This window comes from Scyliorhinus torazame, chromosome 4, assembly GCF_047496885.1.
Source record: "Scyliorhinus torazame isolate Kashiwa2021f chromosome 4, sScyTor2.1, whole genome shotgun sequence".
Classification (NCBI taxonomy): domain Eukaryota; kingdom Metazoa; phylum Chordata; class Chondrichthyes; order Carcharhiniformes; family Scyliorhinidae; genus Scyliorhinus; species Scyliorhinus torazame.
In genome coordinates this window covers 335,013,225-335,032,964 of record NC_092710.1, presented here as the reverse complement: position 1 = coordinate 335,032,964, position 19,740 = coordinate 335,013,225, and the positions used below count along the sequence as shown (strand labels likewise).

The 19,740-nt window shown below is 44.8% G+C and overlaps 1 protein-coding gene across 9 annotated transcripts in view; it reads left to right on the top strand.

Annotated features, from left to right (window-relative positions):
• LOC140411160 (serine/threonine-protein kinase MRCK alpha-like) overlaps positions 1-19,740 on the top strand; it is a 900,765-nt gene that overhangs the window by 636,999 nt on the left and 244,026 nt on the right. For all 9 annotated transcript variants that reach the window (XM_072500231.1, XM_072500235.1, XM_072500230.1 and 6 more), the window contains one exon: positions 19,025-19,130. In XM_072500231.1, coding sequence (XP_072356332.1) covers positions 19,025-19,130 — 106 coding nt within the window. The remainder of the gene's footprint in view (positions 1-19,024; positions 19,131-19,740) is intronic.

The following is a 19,740-nucleotide window of genomic DNA, read 5'->3' as shown; positions in this document are numbered from 1 at the left end:
ACGCATGTGGATAAGGTGGTCAAGAAGACATACGACATGCTGGCCTTCATCGGTCGGGGCATTGAATATAAAAGTTGGCATGTCATGTTGCAGCTATACAGGAACTCAGTTAGGCCTCATTTGAAATATTGTGTAAAATTCAGGTTGCCACACTACCAGAAGGATGTGGATGCTTTGGAGAGGGTACAGAAGCGGTTTACTAGGATGTTGTCTGGTATGGGGGGGCATTAGCCATGAGGAGAGGTTACATCAACTCGGTCTGTTCTCACTGGAAAGTTGGAGGTTGAGGGGCGACCTGATAGAGGTCTACAATATTATGACATGGACAGAGTGGATAGTATTATGGGCGAGGCGTATTCAGAACCCCAAAATGTATCATGGAGTTCAACCAACCTCCCCTTTAATGCTATTTGTTGCTTTTCCGAGCACGCGGATTGTTCTCCAGGTGTGATATAAGAATTATGGACACGTGGGTTTTTAAACACTAAACAATGTTTATTCTATGAACTCAACTTAACCTTTTAAATAAACATTGGATCTCTTAACACCCCTTACTTCAAAGATAACCCGACAATATTACAACACTAAATAATCCTTCAGTTATTCCTTTCAACATCCAAGACTTAGAACATAGAACAATACAGCGCAGTACAGGCCCTTCGGCCCACGATGTTGCACCGAAACAAAAGCCATATGTTTATCCAATAAACTTTTAAATGCCCTCAATGTTGGCGAGTTCACTACTGTAGCAGGTAGGGCATTCCACGGCCTCACTACTCTTTGCGTAAAGAACCTACCTCTGACCTCTGTCCTATATCTATTACCCCTCAGTTTAAAGTTATGTCCCCTCGTGCCAGCCATTTCCATCCGCGGGAGAAGACTCTCACTGTCCACCCTATCCAACCCCCTGATCATTTTGTATGCCTCTATTAAGTCTCCTCTTAACCTTCTTCTCTCCAACGAAAACAACCTCAAGTCCATCAGCCTTTCCTCATAAGATTTTCCCTCCATACCAGGCAACATCCTGGTAAATCTCCTAACAGCTTTAAACAGAAACACATCAGGTTAAAGGCTTTACTATTATGAGTTTAAATCACCCAAATGATCCAGAGATAGTCTTTCATGTCAGAGATCACAGCAGGTTTCCAGCTCACTGCAAACACAGGCACACACAAGCCCTTTTCCTCAAAACTGAAACTTCAAAATGGCTGAACTGAGCTCAGCTCCACCCACTCTCTGACATCACTGTTTTCTTAAAGGTACATTGCTTAAACATCCATTTCTTAAAGGTACTCTCACATGACAGTAGTCAGATGCTCTTTCCTAGGGTAGGAGAGTCAAGTGCAAGGGAACATAAGTTTAAAGTGCGTGGGTAAAGTTTAGAACAGATGTGCAAGGCAAGTTTTTTACACGGAGGGTGATAGATATATGGAACGCGCTGCCTGGGTAGGTGGTGGGAGCAGGTACGATAGTGGCGTTTAAGGGACATCTAGACAAATATATTAATAGGGTGGGAATGGAAGGATACGGACTCAGTAAGTGCAGGCGGTTTTAGTTTAGGCAGGTACCATGGTCGGCGCAGGCTTGGAGGGCCGAAGGGCCTGTTCCTGTGCTGTATTGTTCTTTGTTCTTTGGCTGTTGGGAAGCATGTTTCCCGGGATGTTTATGTGTAGTAACTTTTTTGATACACGTTTGTCATAAAATACATTATTTTAAAATTAAACATTGCTCACGTTGGCTTGGCTATAGGAACTGAGCCTGCTCTTTAGTCAAGAACTTTTTGTGAGCATCTCACCAAATATAATCTGCACCTCTGCACAGGGGGTTATCTTCATGTGGGATTACTGGACCCAATCCAATGACAAAATAGCAGTCTAGCCAAGTGAAAACAGATGTTGTATCAGCTGCCAGTTGGGAGGGGGGGCGGGGGCGGGGGTGGAATAACTTTGTGGTGATACTTATCATATTTGAGGCTTTTCTTCGAAAAACAAACCTGCAAGTTCACTCCATCATTTCTTGTACGTGTGGTCCCATTGCAAACTTTCAAATTAATCTTGACCGCCTAAGTGAGCTTCTCACTTGTTGTGAAAGCTCATAGTCCAATCAGCTCTGTCAGAGGCATGTTGCCTTCAATTTCCCCAGGTCTATTAAAGTGGGTGATTTTAACCCATTACATATTTGCGTTTTTAAAATTCTAGCAATGACAGCTTTTTATATTTCATTATATATCTTTTTTCTTCCAGCTTGCAATTTTTAAAAAAATCATTCATGGGATGTGGGCATCATTAGCTGGGCCATTTATTGCCCATCCGTCTTTCCCTTTGGAACCGAGTGGCTTATTCTGCCATTTCAGGGGGCATTCAGATGGCAGATTAACGTCCCTAAAGGATATTAGTGAACCAGATGGGTTTTGACAACAATCGGCATCATGGTCAACATTCGGGTTTTAATTCCAGATGTTTCATAGAATTTACAGTGCAGAAGGAGGCCATTTGGCCCATCGAGTCTGCACTGGTCCTTGGAAAGAAGCCCATGCCTCCACCCTTTCCCCGTAACCCCACCTAACCATTTTTGGACACTGAGGGGCAATCCACCTAGCCTGGTGCTTCCAGAGGAAACCCACGCAGACACGGGGAAGAAGACATCTTTAATGAATTGAAATTTCACCATCTGCTGTGGTGGGATTCGAACACTCGTCCCCAGACCCTGGGCCTTTGGATTGCTAGTTCAGTGACGTTACCACTTCGCTACTGCCTCCACTGTACATTAGCTCAGTTGAAAGTGCTCTTGCCTCTGAGCCTTAACCCAGGGATTGAAAGAGCAGAGCGCTCAGTGCTGCACTGTTGGGAGTGCTGTCTTTCAGAGAGGTGGCAAAACAAGATCCCATCTATTTCCGTGGTTCAGCTGGCTGTTAAAATCAGAGGCGAGCAGGAAGTTTCCCTGTTGCCCTCTTGAGCAACCCTTCGCCTCAGCTGAAGATGTTCAGTTGATTGCTGGCTGTAGGATCTTGCTGTGTACAACATAGTTGCAGTAAAGACTGTTGGAGCTGATCCAACGTGAAGCATACTGACTGCACTTCATACTAATTCATTGTAGCTGAATAATTTTGCAATCTGTTTTGGTCCAGATCAATGCAGTTTTCTTTACAAAGCCTGCATTTTGTAATATACAGCCAGCACAAATTTAACATTTCCGGCTGAATTGCAACACATGGAATTCCTGCATTATTCCCAGTTTTATTCCAGCTGTTTTATTTGGCCATATGGGGGAGGGGCAGAACCGAGCCACAGGAACATTATTCATATCGGCACAGCAACCTAGGTGGTCTAAATGAATGAGCACCAAGTACTCCAGAGGAATAAAAAAAGCCAAACCATCCTTCAAGGCAATTAAATGGAGAAGGAGAATATGATGGAACACTGACTTCACTGTGATTCTCATTTGCCTTATGCTGAATTGTTACAAACTAGACCTCATGCATTCACTTCTAAATAAATTAAGGGGCAATTTAGCGTGGCCAATCAACCTAGCCTGCACATCTTTGGGTTGTGGGGGTGAAACCCACGCAGACATGGGGAGAATGTGCAAACTCCACACGGACAGTGACCCAGGGCTGGGATTCGAACCCGGGTCTTCAGCGCCGCAGTCCCAGCGCTATCCACTGCGCCACATACCACCCCCCCCACTTCTAAATAAATAAATAGGAACAGATATGCATGTTTTAACTGTGACAGGTGATGGATGGCATTTTGTTTAAGTATTTATACTTTTTCAATGATTTGGAATGATACATTTTCGGAATTGTGTTCATTTTTATTTTAAGAGCATTCTCCTTATTGCAACATTCCTGTGATTGAACTTAAATGCAATGCTAATTTTATTGGTTTAAAAATAAACCTGTTATATCTGACTTGTTAAACATCCAAACCGGCACATGACACTGAAGCTGAGTTCACACCTCGATAATACCTCTTTCCACCACTGTTTTACTGTCTGAGGATTTGAGCTTTTGTCAGCTTTGAAACTGGGTCATCTAGTGCCACCTTGTGTTCACCAGGGGCTTGTCAGCTATATCGACATATCTGACTGAAAATCATCGATTGGAGAATAGAAAAACAGTGTACCATTTAAATGGAGAGTGATTGAAGAACTTGGTGATACAGGGGCATCTAGGTATCCTGGTGCATGAATTGCAGAAGTGTTTAGTACATAAGAACTAGGAGCAGGAGTAGGCCATCTGGCCCTTCGAGCCTGCTCCGCCATTCAATGAGATCATGGCTAATCTTTTGTGGACTCAGCTCCACTTTCCCGCCTGAACGCCATAACTCTTAATCCCTTTATTCTTCAAAAAACTATCTATCTTTATCTTAAAAACATTTAATGAAGGAGCCTCGACTGCTTCACTGGGCAAGGAATTCCATAGATTCACAACCCTTTGGGTGAAGAAGTTCCTCCTAAACTCAATCCTAAATCTACTTCCCCTTATTTTGAGGCTATGCCCCCTAGTTCTGCTTTCACCCGCCAGTGGAAACAACCTCCCCTCATCTATCCTATCTATTCCCTTCATAATTTTGTTTCTATAAGATCTCCCCGCATCCTTCTAAATTCAAACGAGTACAGTCCCAGTCTACTCAACCTCTCCTCGTAATCCAACCCCCTCAGCTCTAGGATTACCCTAGTGAATCTCCTCTGCACAACCTCCAGGGCCAGTACGTCCTTTCTCGGGTAAGTAGACCAAAACTGAACACAATACTCCAAGTGTATCCTCACTAACACCTTATACAGTTGCAGCATAACCTCCCTAGTCTTAAACTCCATCCCTCTAGCAATGAAGGACAAAATTCCATTTGCCTTCTTAATCACCTGTTGCACCTGTAAACCAACAATTTGCGACTCATGCACTAGCACCCCCAGGTCTCTCTGCACAGCAGCATGTTTTAATATTTTAGCATTTAAATAATAACCCCTTTGCTGTTATTCTACCAAAATGGATAACCTCACATTTGTCAACATTGTATTCCATCTGCCAGACCCTAGCCCATTCACTTAGCCTGTCCAAATCCCTCTGCAGACTTCCGGTATCCTCTGCACTTTTTGCTTTCCCACTCATCTTAGTGTCGTCTGCAAACTTGGACACATTGCACTTGGTCCCCAACTCCAAATCATCTATGTAAATTGTGAACAATTGCGGGCCCAACACTGATCCCTGAGGGACACCACTAGCTACTGATTGCCAACCAGAGAAGCTCCCATTAATCCCCACACTTTGCTTTCTATTAATTAACCAATCCTCTATCCATGCTACTACTTTACCTTAATGCCATGCATCTTAATCTTATGCAGCAACCTTTTGTGTGGCACCTTGTCAAAGGCTTTCTGGAAATCCAGATATACCACATCCATTGGCTCCCCGTTGTCTGCCGCACTGGTAATGTCCTCAAAAACTTCCACTAAATTAGTTCGGCACGACCTGCCCTTTATGGTTTAGCACACTGGGCTAAATCACTGGCTTTTAAAGCAGACCCAGGCAGGGCAGCAGCACAGTTCGATTCCCATACCAGCCTCCCCGAATAGGCGCCGGAATGTGGCGACTAGGGGCTTTTCACAGTAACTTCATTTGAAGCCTACTTGTGACAATAAGCAATTTTCATTTTTCATTTTCATTTCATGCTGCGTCTGCCCAATGGGACAATTTCCATCCAGATGCCTCGCTATTTTTTCCTTGATGATAGATTCCAGCATCTTCCCTACTACCGAAGTTAAGCTAACTGGCCAGTAATTACCCACTTTCTGCCTACCTCCTTTTTTAAACAGTGGTGTCACGTTTGCTAATTTCCAATCTGCCGGGACCACCCCAGAGTCTAGTGAATTTTGGTAAATTAGTAAGTTCAAGAAATGTTGGTATTCATTGAAAGGGGAATGGAATATAAAAGTGGGATAATATAAAGTTTTACTGTAGCTGTCGGGGGCTTGTTGTCTTAGCCCTGTCCATCTAAGCGAATCTATTCAGAAACAATGATTCACAGCACCTCCCAGTCCCTCAAATATCTCACTGGTTCATAAATGGTTCCAGGACCTTTGTCTCCACTGCTCTGGCGAGGAGTTCATTCCACTGAACTGATCGCGCATTGTGTTTTTAAAAATTATTTTATGGGATTTCAACATCCTGTCAAGGTCAGCATTTATTGCCCATCCCTAATTACCCTCCAGAAGGTGATGGTGAACTGCCTTTTCGAACCACTGCAGTCCATCTGCCGCATCAACTTGCATGTGCTGGTATTCCCATGTATCTGCCGCCCTTGTCCTTCTATAAGGTAGAGATTGCAGGTTTGGAAGGTGCTGTTGAAGGAACCTTAGTGAGTTGCTGTTGAAGGAACCTTGGTGAGTTGCTGCAGTGCATCTTGTGGCATGATGATATACACGGCTGCAACTATGGGTCCATGAAGGAAGGAATGGATGTTTAAGCTGGTTGATGGGGTACCAGTCAAGCAGACTGCCTTGTCCTTGGTTGGTTGAGCTCCAAACATTGGAGCGCTTTCCCTCTGATACTCATTGACTTCAATTTTACTAGGGCTCCTTTATGCTGCCTTCGTGTCAAGGACAGTCACTTTTCACCTCACCTCTTGAATTCATTCTTTCGTCCATGCACGGATGAAGATTGAGGAGCTGAGTGGCCCTGGCGGAACCCAAAATGAGCATCAGTGAACAGGTTATGGCTCAGTGAGTTGAGCTTTGTAACATTGTCGATGACTCCTATCATTTTGCTGATGATCGAGAGTGGAGTGAGGGGGCAATAATTGGCCAGATTAGATATTCCTGCTTTTTGTCAGCAGAACGTACCTGGGCATATTGTGAATAGATGCCAATCTTGAAGCTGTCTTGGAACAACTTGGCTGGAGCCACAACTGGTTCTGGAGCACAAGTCTTCAGCACTATTACCAGAATATTGTCAAATGCCTTCAGCCATTTTGTAATATCACATGGAGTGAATTGAATTGACCCAAGACTGGCACCTGTGATGCTGGGGACCTCAAGAGAAGGCTGAAGTAGATCATCTATTCATCACTTCTGGCTGAAGATTATTGCAAATGCTTTCATCTTGTCTTTTGCACTGATATGTTGGGCTCCCACATCATTCGGTGAGGATCTGAATATTTGTGGAGCCTCCTATTCCGTTTAGTTTAATTGTCCTCCATCCTTCATGACTGAATGTGTCAGGACTGTACAGCTTAGATCTGATCTGTTGGCAGTGGGATCACTTAGCTCTGTCTATCGCTCCCTCTGTTTGGCAAGTAGGCCTATATTGTAGCTTCAAGGTTTATTTTTAAGAATGCTTGGTTCTGCTCCTGGCATGTTCTCATTAATGCTGGGGATGATACCTGATCTGGACTCGCACAAGCTGATGATGGGAGGGGATTTTAATACAGTCATCAACCCCGGCCTGGACCGGTCGTGTTCGAAAACAGGGAGGGTGCCAGCAATGGCAAAGGGATCTGATAGGGTTCATGGAGCAGATGCGGGGGGGGGGGGGGGGGGGACCCATGGAGGTCTGGGCAGCCGACGGGGAAGGAGTTTTCTTTTTATTTGCATGTTCACAAGGTTTATTCCTGGATTGACGTTTTCATTTTGAGCAGGGATTTGCTCGCGGGGGTGGTGGACTTGGGGTACTCGCCCATCACTATTTCGGATCATGCCCCACACTGGGTGGAACTGCAGGTCCGTGAGGAGAGTTTCCAGCGCCCGCGATGGAGGTTAGATGTGGGCTTGTTGGCGGACGAGGCGGTGTGCGAGAGGGTGAGGAAGTGCATGCAGAACTACCTGCAGGTCAATGACACAGGGGAAGTCTCAGCAGCGGTGGTCTGGGAGGCGCTGAAGGCAGTGGTGAGAGGGGTGCTGATTTTGATCCGCTCTATAGGGACAGGACGGATAGGGCAGAGACGGACCGACTGGTTAAGGAGATCCTACAGATAGATAGGAGGTATGCAGTGACCCCGGGCGTGGAACTTTTAAGGGAGCGTCGGAGGCTCCAGGCGGAGTTCGGGGTGCTGTCCGCAGGTAGGGCAGTGGAGCAGCTTAGGAAGGCGAGGGGTGCGTTCTACGAACATGGGGTGAAGGCCAGCAGAATGCTGGCACAGCAGCTTAGGAAGAGGGAGGCGGCCAGGGAAATAGAGAGGGTGGTTGATGGGGATGGGAACTTGGTAGGGGACTCGACAGGGCTAAACAGGGCGTTCAGGGACTTTTACATCACTCAGAAACCTCCATGGGACCTGAGGGGATGAGACGCTTTTTAGACGGACTGTCCTTCCCAAAGGTGGGTAGGGAGCTGGTAAATGGGCTGGGGGCCCCGATCAGGGCCGAAGAGATAGTTGAGGGCTTGAAGGCAATGCAGTCGGGTAAAGCCCCGGGGCCGGACGGGTATCCGGTGGAGTTCTATAAGAAATTCTCGGGGATTTTAGGGCCGTTGCTGGTCAAGCTTTTTAATGAGGCACGGGATAGAGGGGCGCTGCCCCCGACGATGTCATAGGCCACCATTTCATTAATATTGAAGCGGGACAAGAACCCGGAGCTATGTGGGTCATATAGGCCGATCTCACTGCTTAATGCGGACGCCAAGTTGCTGGCCAAAGTTTTGATCTCCAGGATTGAAGATTGTGTCCCGGAGGTGATTATGGAGGATCAGGGGCAGGCAGTTGGTGGCCAATATAAGAAGGCTGCTCAACGTGATTATGATGCCCCCGGAGGGCAGGGAGGTTGAGGTAGTGGTGGCCATGGATGCGGAGAACGCGTTCGACTGGGTGGAGTGGGACTATTTATGGGAGGTGCTGGGACGATTTGGGTGCGGTAGGGGCTTTATCGACTGGGTTAGGCTATTGTACAAGGCCCCGGAAGCTAGTGTAAGGATGAATAGGATGACCTCGGACTATTTTAGACTCTATCGGGGGACAAGAGAGGGATGCCCCCTCTCTCCACTGTTGTTTGCGTTAGCTATAGAGCCGCTGGCAATTTCTCTCAGAGCTTCAAGGGGCTGGTTCGGGGGGGGAGGGGGGGACATCGGGTCTCGCTGTACGTGGATGACCTACTCTTATTCGTATCAGGGGCAGGGATGGGTGAAATTATGGCGATTTGGGGGGGAATTTGGCCGGTTTTCGGCGTATAAACTGAATATGACAAAGAGCGAGATGTTTGTAGTCCAGGCAAGAGGTCAGGAGGGTCGGCTGGGGGAGCTGCCGTTTAGGTTAGTGGGGAACAGTTTCAGGTACTTGGGGATACAAGTGGCGCGTGACTGGGGCCGGTTACACAAGTTGAACTTGTCCCGGTTGGTTGAGCAGATGAGGGGCGGGTTTAGGAGATGGAATGTGCTGCCACTGTCGCTGGCTGCGAGGGTGCAGACGGTCAAAATGACGGTCCTACCGAGATTTTTATTTTCATCCTGCGGTCCTTTTTTAAGAGGGAAAAATCATCCTGGGCTTTGTGTGGGCGGGTAAGACCCCGCGAGTGAAGAAGGTGATGCTCGAGTGGAATCGGGAGGAGGGGGGGCTTGCCCTAGCGAATTTCAGTAATTATTATTGGGCGGTTAACATAGCCATGATAAGGAAGTGGGTGGTGGGGGCGGGGCCGGTTTGGGAGCGGATGCAGGCAGCTTCACGTAGGGGCACCAGTTTGGGGGCGTTGATAACGGCACCTCTGCCGTTCCCACCGGTGAGGTACTCCACCAGCCCCGTGGTGGTGGCGGCCTTGAAGATCTGGGGTCAGTGGAGGAGGTACGTTGGAGCAGTGGGAGCATCGGTCTGGTCCCCAATATGTGACAACCACCAGTTTGCTCCAGGGAGCTTGGATGGGGGGTTTCGAGTATGGCGAAGGACGGGAATTGAGAGGATGGGGGACCTGTTCTTAGAAGGGAGCTTCCCCAGCTTGAGGGCGCTGGAGGAGAAGTTTGGGCTGGCAAGGGGGAACAAATTTAGATATTTACAGGTGTGGGACTTCCTGCGCAGGCAGGTATCATCCTTCCCACTCCTGCCACAAAGGGGGATCCAGGATAGGGTAGAGTCTAGGGGATGGGTGGGAGAGGGGAGCATCTCGGACATCTACAAAGAACTTATGGGGGCGGAGGAGACGCAGACCGAGGAGCTGAAGCGTAAGTGGGAGGAGGAGCTTGGTGGTGAGATGGAGGATAGCCTATGGGCGGACACGTTGACCAGAGTCAACACGACCGCAACATGTGCCAGGCTCAGCTTGATCCAATTAATTTTGTCCAGCGGGTCCACATGACAGTGGTCCGAATGAGTAGATTCTTTGGGGTGGAGGACAGGTGTGTAAAATGTGCGGGCAGACCAGCGAACCATGTCCACATGTTCTGGGCATGTCCGAAGCTGAGGGGATATTGGCAGGGTTTTGTGGATGTCATGTCTAGAGTATTGAAAACAAGGATGGCAATGAGTCCAGAGGTGGCGATTTTCAGGGTGTCGGAATACCCGGGAATCCAGGAGGAGAAAGAGGCAGATGTTCTGGCCTTTGCTTCCCTGGTAGCCCGGAGACGGATACTGCTAGCTTGGAGGGACTCAAAAGCCCCCAAAGTCGTAACCGACATGGCTAGCTTTCTCGGCCTAGAGAAGATTAAGTTCGCCTTGAGAGGGTCACTGTTAGGGTTCGCCCGGGGGTGGCAACCATTCATCGACTTCTTCGCGGAGAATTAACCGCCAGCGGGGGAGGGGGGGGGGTTAGGGTAGCGCAGAATAGATGGTTAATTAGGTGGGTCTTGGCAGGATGGGAGTCAGTGATTGCACTATGTTTGTTGTTCTTTGTACATTGTTTTCATACAGTTGCTGTTTGTAATGCCAAAAATACCTCATTAAAATTGTTTATTTTAAAAAAAGAGACCAAGATGTGGAATCAGTCTGGGTAGAAATAAGAAATAGCAACAAAAAGAAGTGGCAGTAATCTATAGATCCCCAAACAGTAGTTGCATATTGGGGCACAGTATAAACCAGAAAATATTTGGGGCTTGTAAAAAAGGTACGACAATAATCATGGGTGATTTTAATATGAATATAGACTGGATTAATCAAATTGGCAAGAGCAGCCTTGAGGCAGAGTTAATTGAATGTTAGAGATTGTTTCTTGGGCCAAAAGCAAATTACTGCGGATTCTGGAATCTGAAACCAAAGAGAAAATGCTTGAAAATCTCAGCAGGTCTGGGAGAATCTGTAGGGAGAGAAAAGAGCTAACATTTCGAGTCCAGATGACCCCTAATCAAAGCTTTGACAAAGGGTCATCTGGACTCGAAACGTTAGCTCTTTTCTCTCCCTATAGACGCTGCCAGACCTGCTGAGATTTTCTAGTATTTTCTCCTTGGTTTCTTGGGACAATATGTTGTGGAGCCAATCAGGGAGCAGGCTATTCTGTATTTGGTATTGTGTAATGAGGGGGGTTAATTAATGACCTCCTAGTTAAGGATCCTCCAGGGAAGAGTGATCATAGCATGATAGAATTTCAAATTCAGTTTGAGGGTAAGAAACTGGTGCCCCAAACTAGCGTTCTGGAGTTAAACAAAGCTAATTACGTTGGCATGGGGACAGATTTGGTCCTAGTGGACTGGGCAGGAAGACTAAACGTCAATGAGCAGTGGCAGTTGTTTAAGGAGATATTCGCTATCCGAACTAAAATATGTCCCAGAGAGGAAGAAAGATTGTAAGAGGGGGAAAAACATCCATGGCAGAGCAGGGAAGTTAAAGAAAATGTAAAGACAAAAATAAAGGCATACAGTTTTGCAAAGGCAAGTGGCAGGCTGGAAGATTGGGAAACCTTTAAATATCAGCAAAAGATTACTAAAAAAAGGAATTTAAAAAAGCAAAGGTAATTTGTGAAAGAAAACTAGCGCAGAATATAAAAAATGGTAGCATGAGCTTCAATGAATATATAAAGAGGAAGAGAGTAGGTAAAGTGAATGTTGCTCTTGGAGCATGAGACCAGTGAGTTAGTAGTGGGAACACCAAAATGGCGGAGACGCTAAATCAATATTTTGCCTCAGATTTTAAGGTAGAGGACACCAGTACCATCCCAAGAGTAACAGGTAATGCAGAGGTAATAGAAAGGCAGGAAATTAGAAAGATCACCACCAATAGGGGAAAAGTACTAAACAAACTATTGGGATTGAAGGCTAAGAAGTTCCCAGCGTCTGATGGCCTACATCCTAGGGTCTTAAAGGAAGTGGCAGAGGGGATAGTGGATCCATTGGTTATAATATTCCAAAATTCTCTGGTTACGGGAAGGATCCAGTGGATTGGAAAAATGTTCCCTTATTCAAAAAGGGAGGCAGAAAGTAGGAAACTATAGACCAGTACTCCAAAAGTTGTTTATTTCTATTGGGCGCAAGAGTAGAAAGGGAACTGTGGCCAAACCATGGCTTACAAGGGAAACTAGAGATAGTATTAGATTCAAAAAAAGGCATACAAATTAGCAAGAAAAAGCAATAGACCTGAGGATTAGGAATAGTTTAAAATTCAGCAAAGGCAGACCAAAAGATTGATTTAAGGGAAAATACACTATGAAAGTTAGCTTGCGGGGAACATAAAAACTGACTGTAAAAGTTTCTATAGGTATGTAGAGAGAAAAAGATTAATAAAAACTATTGTAGACCCCTTATAATAGGAAACGGGGGAACTCATAATAGGGAACAAAGAAATGGCAGAGGAACTAAATTTGTACTTTTCTTCTGTCTTCACAAAGGAAGACATGAATAATGTGCCGGAAGTTGTGAGAAACACCAGTTATAGTGAGGAGCTGAAGGAAATTAGTATTAGTAAAGAAATGGTTTGGGGAAATTAATGGGATTGAAGGCAGAGAAATCTCCAGGGCCTGATAATCTTCAACCCAGAGTACTTAAGAAAGTGGCCCTAGAAATAGTAGATCCATTGGTGGTCATTTTCCAAAATTCTTTGGCCCCTGGAATGGTTCCTACAGATTGGAGGGTAGCTAATGTAACCCCGCTATTCAAAAAGGGAGGGCGAGAGAAAACAGGGAACTATAGACCTGTGAGCCTAACATCGGTAGTAGGGAAATTGCTCGAGTCCATTATCCAGGATTTCATAGCACAGCATTTGGAAAGCAGTTGTGTAATCAGACAAAGTCAGTGTGGAATTATGAAAGGTAAATCATGCTTGAAAATCTACTGGAATTCTTTGAAGATGTAACTAGTCCCCATGTCTGCGTGGGCTTCACCCCACAACCCAAAGATGTGCTGGTTAGGTGGATTGGCCACGCTAAATTGCCCCTTAATTGGAAAAGAAAAATAATTGGCTATCCTAAATTAGAAAAAAAAAAGATGTAATGAGTAGACTTGACCAGAGTGAACCCATGGATGTGGTTTATTCAGGCTTTCTCAAAAGTTTTTGACAAGGTCTCACATAGCAGAGTAGTATGTAAAGTTAAAGCGCATGCGATTGCAGGTAGGGTGTTGAGATGGATAGAAAGCTGGTTAGCAGACGGGAAGCAAAGTTGGAATAAATGGGGTACTGCAGGGATCTGTGCTAGGATCCTAACTGTTCACATTATATTCGTGATTTGGACGAGGGAACCAAATGTGTCATCTCCAAATTTGCATGTGATACAAAGTTGGGTGGGAGGGTGAGCTGTGAGGCGGATGCAGAGATGCTTCAGCAGGATTTGGACAGGCCGAGTGAGTAGGCACATGCATGGCAGATGCAGTATAATGTGGATAAATGTGAGGTTATCTGCTTTGGTAGCAAATATAGGGAGGCAGATTATTATTTGAATGAGTGTAAATTGAGAGAGGTGGATACTCAGCGAGATTTTGGTGTCTTCGCGCACCAGTCGCTGAAAGTAATTGCGGAGGTTCTGCAGGCAGTAAAGAAGGCAAATGGTATGTTGGCTTTAATAGATTACATAGAACATACAGTGCAGAAGGAGGCCATTCGGCCCATCGAGTCTGCACTGACCCACATTAATCCCTCACTTCCACCCTATCCCCGCAACCCAATAACCCCTCCCAACCCTTATGGACACTACGGGCAATTTAGAATGGCCAATCCACCTAACCTGCACGTCTTTGGACTGTGGGAGGAAACCGGAGCACCCGGAGGAAACCCACGCGGACACGATGCATGTACACAAGGGGTTAATCTGTAATCAGTAGCACCATATGATCACTAGAGGGCCGGACCAATATGGGTTTAAAAGGCAGCCACATTGGTCTCTCTCTCTCTCTTGGGTGCACTGTGATCAAAGCAACAGCAGACTAGTTTAGATGGCCAGTGGAGTTGCGTATAGTTACCATAGTTCGATCTTGTTAACCTTATCACTAGTATCAAAGTTAAAGTAAAGAACTCGCGTAAATATTATTGCAGTTACTCAATAAACCTTTTGTTACTACTGGAAGAGTTTGAATCTTCTTCATCGGGATTCAGAATACCTCATCGCTAACCAAGGATTAAGTAGCGCATGTTACCTACCACACAGGTAACAAAACATGGTACCAGTCGGGTGGCTTTAACAGAACTAGTTAGATAAGGTTAGACAAAAAGAGAAGACTGCATTCGACTGTGGAAGACTTCACAGCAAATGGATCCTCGACGACTAACTATGGGACTCATCGGACCTCTAGGGCAGGTGGAAACAACCGATAATTCAAGTTATGACTGGAAAAGATTTGAACAGATATTCCAAATATTTATCGCAGCTAATGATTTAAGCACAGTCTCTAATGCAACAAAAATAGCACTACTACTCTCAATAGGAGGGCATGAAGCTCGAGAAATCTATAATTGCTTTAATTACTTAGAAGGTGAAGACGACACCAAAATAGAAGTAATACTCAAAAATTTCATGAACGCTGTAAGAATCAGTCTGGTGAGATGCTGGAAAGATTTAACATTTGTCATAAATGCCAGAGAAACAGAGGGCCCATCACTGATTTTATTACAAATCTCAAGTTAATACCACAAGGCTGTGATTATGCTGATTTCAGAGACACTGTGATAATGAATCAATTAATTTCTGGACTATCTGATAAAAATTTGAGGGAAGAACTGTCACAAAATAAGCATCTAACTCTAGAAACTGCTATACAAAAATGCCTTGCTTATGAACAAAAACAAAATCAATACTGTGAGTCTTTACAAACACAGAATCAGTGTCTAGAAAACAAAATAAGTAAAAATGGACCCCAAACTTACCACGAGGCAGCGGCAGGATCTCCATCGATGCAACAGCACTTTTTGATTGGCAGCCATCTTGAGCGAGAGCGTTCCGGCCAGTACGCACATGCGCACTTCTCAAAAAGAAGGAAAATGGCAAACTACACTTGCACGCATGCGCGAGAAGCCGCATTGCCAATTGCGCCAAGCGCGCACAGTAAAGGAAACTCGAATTGCGCATGCGCAATCGAGTCCCACGCATGACGTTATGAGTGTCATGATGTCAGAGGACCAAACCACGCCCACTTAAAAGGGAAATGCACGAAAGTTAACAAAAAGAAATTTAAAGCTGCAAAACCCAATTTTCTTACCTCAAATGACAGAACAATGCCCGAATTTACACCAGCAGTTGAAAATAACTTTCACAACACCCTGGAACAAGCAGTCACACAAAGTGAAGAACACAATGAAAAATCCGAAACCAAAGAAGATGACTTGTTCATTGAACATGAAGAGAACGATCACAACTCCGAAACAAAAAGCGCTGATTTGTCTATCGAACAATACACACAATACTGCTCAGACATGGCTGAGTTATTCGGATATGCTGATCACAGCATCAGCAACAAGGTTGAAAAGCTCAACACTACTCTTCTCATGGTAGATGAATCCAATACCATGGTGCCATGGCAGATCGTCGATACATTGGATGACAGCAATATCCAAGACGAAGACGACGCCACACAGAGAGCACAGAACGACTCTGTTGAGAGAGCACAGATTGACTACAGCGAGAACACTGCACGACTCCACCGAGAGAGCAATGACAGACTCCACCGAGAGAGCGATGACAGACTCCACCGAGAGAGCGATGACAGACTCCACCGAGAGAGCGATGACAGACTCCACAGAGAGAGCGGTGAAGGACTCCACAGAGAGAGCGGTGAAGGACTCCACAGAGAGAGCGGTGAAGGACTCCACAGAGAGAGCGGTGAAGGACCCCACAGAGAGAGCAATGAAGGACTCCACAGAACAAGTGATGAAAAACTCCACAAAGAGAGCGACACAAGCCTCCACAAAGAGAGCGACGCAAGCCTCCACAAAGAGAGCGACGCAAGCCTCCACAGACAGCTCGGTGACAGACTCAAAAATGGAAGCAAGCAAACACTCCATAGCGAACGCCATGCGTGAAGAAGACTATGAAAGTCTACCCAGCTCATTTAACCAACAAGAAGACACTGAATGTCTACCCACTGTATGTGAGACAAGTGACGAAGAAATCACAATTCCCATACAGGATGTGCAGGATCACAGCGACACTGACATATCTCAACTCATCTGCACAGAAGCATTCAATAATCAGAAGAGGGCTACTCGAGTCCAGAGAGACCGCGTCAAATGAAATTATGACGATTTCGACTCCAAAAGAGGAGCACCAGAGTCTAGAGAGACCACGTCAATAGAAATCCTCAAAATTTTGACTCCAGAAGAGGAGCACCAAGAAACCAAAGGTGATTCAAATGAACCAGAAATAACTCCGGAAGAGGAGCACAAAGTGATCACAGATGATTCAAGTGAACCAGAAATGACTCTAGAAGAGGAATCACATCCACCACAAATGACTGATGTCACCAACATCAATGCAACATCAGATCATTCTCGCAATCCTCAAGAATAAACGCTCAATGTAACAGATACCACAAAGGACACTGACACCAATAACTGTGACAATGACTCCGTCATCCACACGGAACACTCATTGAGCGCAACAAGAACAACAACAACCGCAAGAAGCACAGCAGAAACAAGAACAACGACAGCAACATCAAAAACTACAAGCACAACAACAAAAACTACAAGAACAAGAACAAAAACAAAAAGAAGCATAACAGAAACAACAAGCATGACAAGAAAAACAACAAGAACAACAGCGAAAACAACAAAAACAGAAACAACAAGCACGACAGAAACAACAACAAGAATGACAACAATAAGAACGACAACGAAAACGACCAAGACAGAAACAACAACAATGAAATAACGACCTGTACAACATGGTACAACTCTGCACATGAAGGACAATGCCACAGCACACTGCAAAACAATGGCAAGAGTACAAACATGCCATGGCATGGCAACAAATCTCACAAATTCACATTTGCTCCACAACAAACAAGCAAACCAGCTTTCAAGAACGATGACATGCAGAATCAATACCACAAACAGGGAAAAGTCCAGGTCAGAGAACAAGGATGTAACACAGAATCACTACCAGAAGCATAGAAAAAAAAAAGCATAAATCAGACAACAAAGTGATTCGACCATTCCAATACCTCATTGATGACTTCTTGGCTACTTAAACACAGGAACACTGACGACGTTCACAAAGAAATAACAACAGCAACATCACCACTTCAACAACAGAAGAAGAAAGCAACTCGACCGAACAAACTCATAAAATATGGACTCACAAAAAAAAATTTTTTATTAAGACTGGACTCATAAATATTAATTGACTTTGTATAATCATCAAGATTATCACAACTTGTACATAGCAGCATTTGTCTACCTATTTTACGCAAGCAAAAAAAAACTTAAGAGACTAAATGTATTAACATTTGACGGACTAACTCATTGATTTCCTGTAATGCATTTGAAAGCGGCATCCATTATGTTTTGTTCAATTTTCTTTACAACATACAGAAAATATGTAACACGAAAAAAAGGGGGATGTGGTGATCTCTATGTGTGCATGTACACAAGGGGTTAATGCGTAATCAGTAGCACCACACGATCACTAGAGGGCCGGGCCAACAGGGGTAAAAAAGGCAGCCACATTGGGCTTCTCCCTCTCGGGTGCACTGTGATCAAAGGAACAGCAGACTAGTTTAGATGGCCAGTGGAGTTACGTATAGTTACCATAGTTTGATCTTGTTAACCTTATCACTAGTATCAAAGTTAAAGTAAAGAACTCATGTAAATATTGTTGTAGTTACTCAATAAACCTTTTGTTACTACTGCAAGAGTTCGAATCTTCTTCATCGGAATTCAGAATACCTCATCACTAACCAAGGATTGAGTAGCACATGTTACCTACCACACGGGTAACAAAACATTTTCTATGTCTGTTTCTATTTAACTTTTGCGGCGCAGAAGTACATCCTTCGGTCCTCGATTAGCGATAAATATCTTTCAATTCAAAATTAGCATAAAACTATCATGGAATGTATCCTAATGAGTTCCTAACTTGCACGCTCCATTCTAAATCGGTTGTATATACTCTGTTTTAAATCCGATGAATATGGGACCTCTATCTCACATTTATACGTTCCACCAACTCGCTACATGTGATGGTGTGCACCATACCATGTTTCCATGGCTTTATTCACACACACACACACCCCTATCCTCTAGCTTATCTGTTCACTGTTTTACCTTGTATAAACTAAGGCACCAAGTTTAATGATTAAGCTGAACCAACTGTGTTGGTGTTCTATCATTTTCTGTATTCTTGTACGCAGAAGAATTTATCATGTGCTGGACTAGTTTATAGGGTTTGTTACATTATTTGTAAAAACGGAAAAACTCTCAAAAATAAATATTTCTTCAAAAGGTCCTCTGAAATGCACTCAGATCCAGGGCAATTAGGGATGGGCAATAAATGCTGGCCGAGCCAGAGACACCCACATCCTATCAATACATTTTTAAAAATCTGCTATTAAATATACTTCATTAGTTTTACTTATTTTCTCATTCATTCCTGTTTAAAACCTATCGCTGAATATTGCATCTGTTTTATTGATTACCCTGGTCACTTCTGAGTTGTGATCTCCAATGCATAAGTGTGATTTACTTGTCTTTTGTGTTTTCAGGGTGAGTGATGAGAAAGATGCTCGAGGCTACCTCCAGGCACTGGCAACCAAAATGACAGAGGAGTTGGAGTCTTTGAGGAATTCCAGTTTAGGGGCACGAGCAACAGTAAGGATCTTTCGCCTTTGACACTTGACTGTTAAAATCCACTAACCTTTTCCACTCCAGTCCCAAACTTCAATGAAAAGACCAAGCGGCCCATCGAGCCAGCCCCTCACCATGATGACTGGCTTATCAGGGCTAAACATTTCTTCCTAACCTCCCCATCTCCCGCCCACCCTGTGTACTTAATCTCCCTCCTTTTTGAAATGTTCTGTCCTCTTTATGGCTGAATCTTCTCCTCTTCACATTGTTTCACATTGAACTTGTGCACGAATTGTTAAAGGTTATGAAACACTGAGCCATCCCAAGCAGGTTTGTTGCCACATTTCTTTTTACAAAAATGATCATTGTCACAAGTAGGCTTCCATTAACACTACAATGAAGTTAGTGAAAAGCCCCTAGTCGTCACATTCTGGCACCTGTTCGGGTACACAGAAGGAGAATTTAGAATGTCCAAATTACCTAACAGCACGTCTTTCGGGACTTGTGGGAGGAAACCGGAGCTCCCGGAGGAAACCCACGCAGACACAGGGAGAACGTGCAGACTCCGCACAGACAGTGACCCAAGCCGGAAATGGAACCTGGGACCCTGGCGCTGTGAAGCAACAGTGCTAAC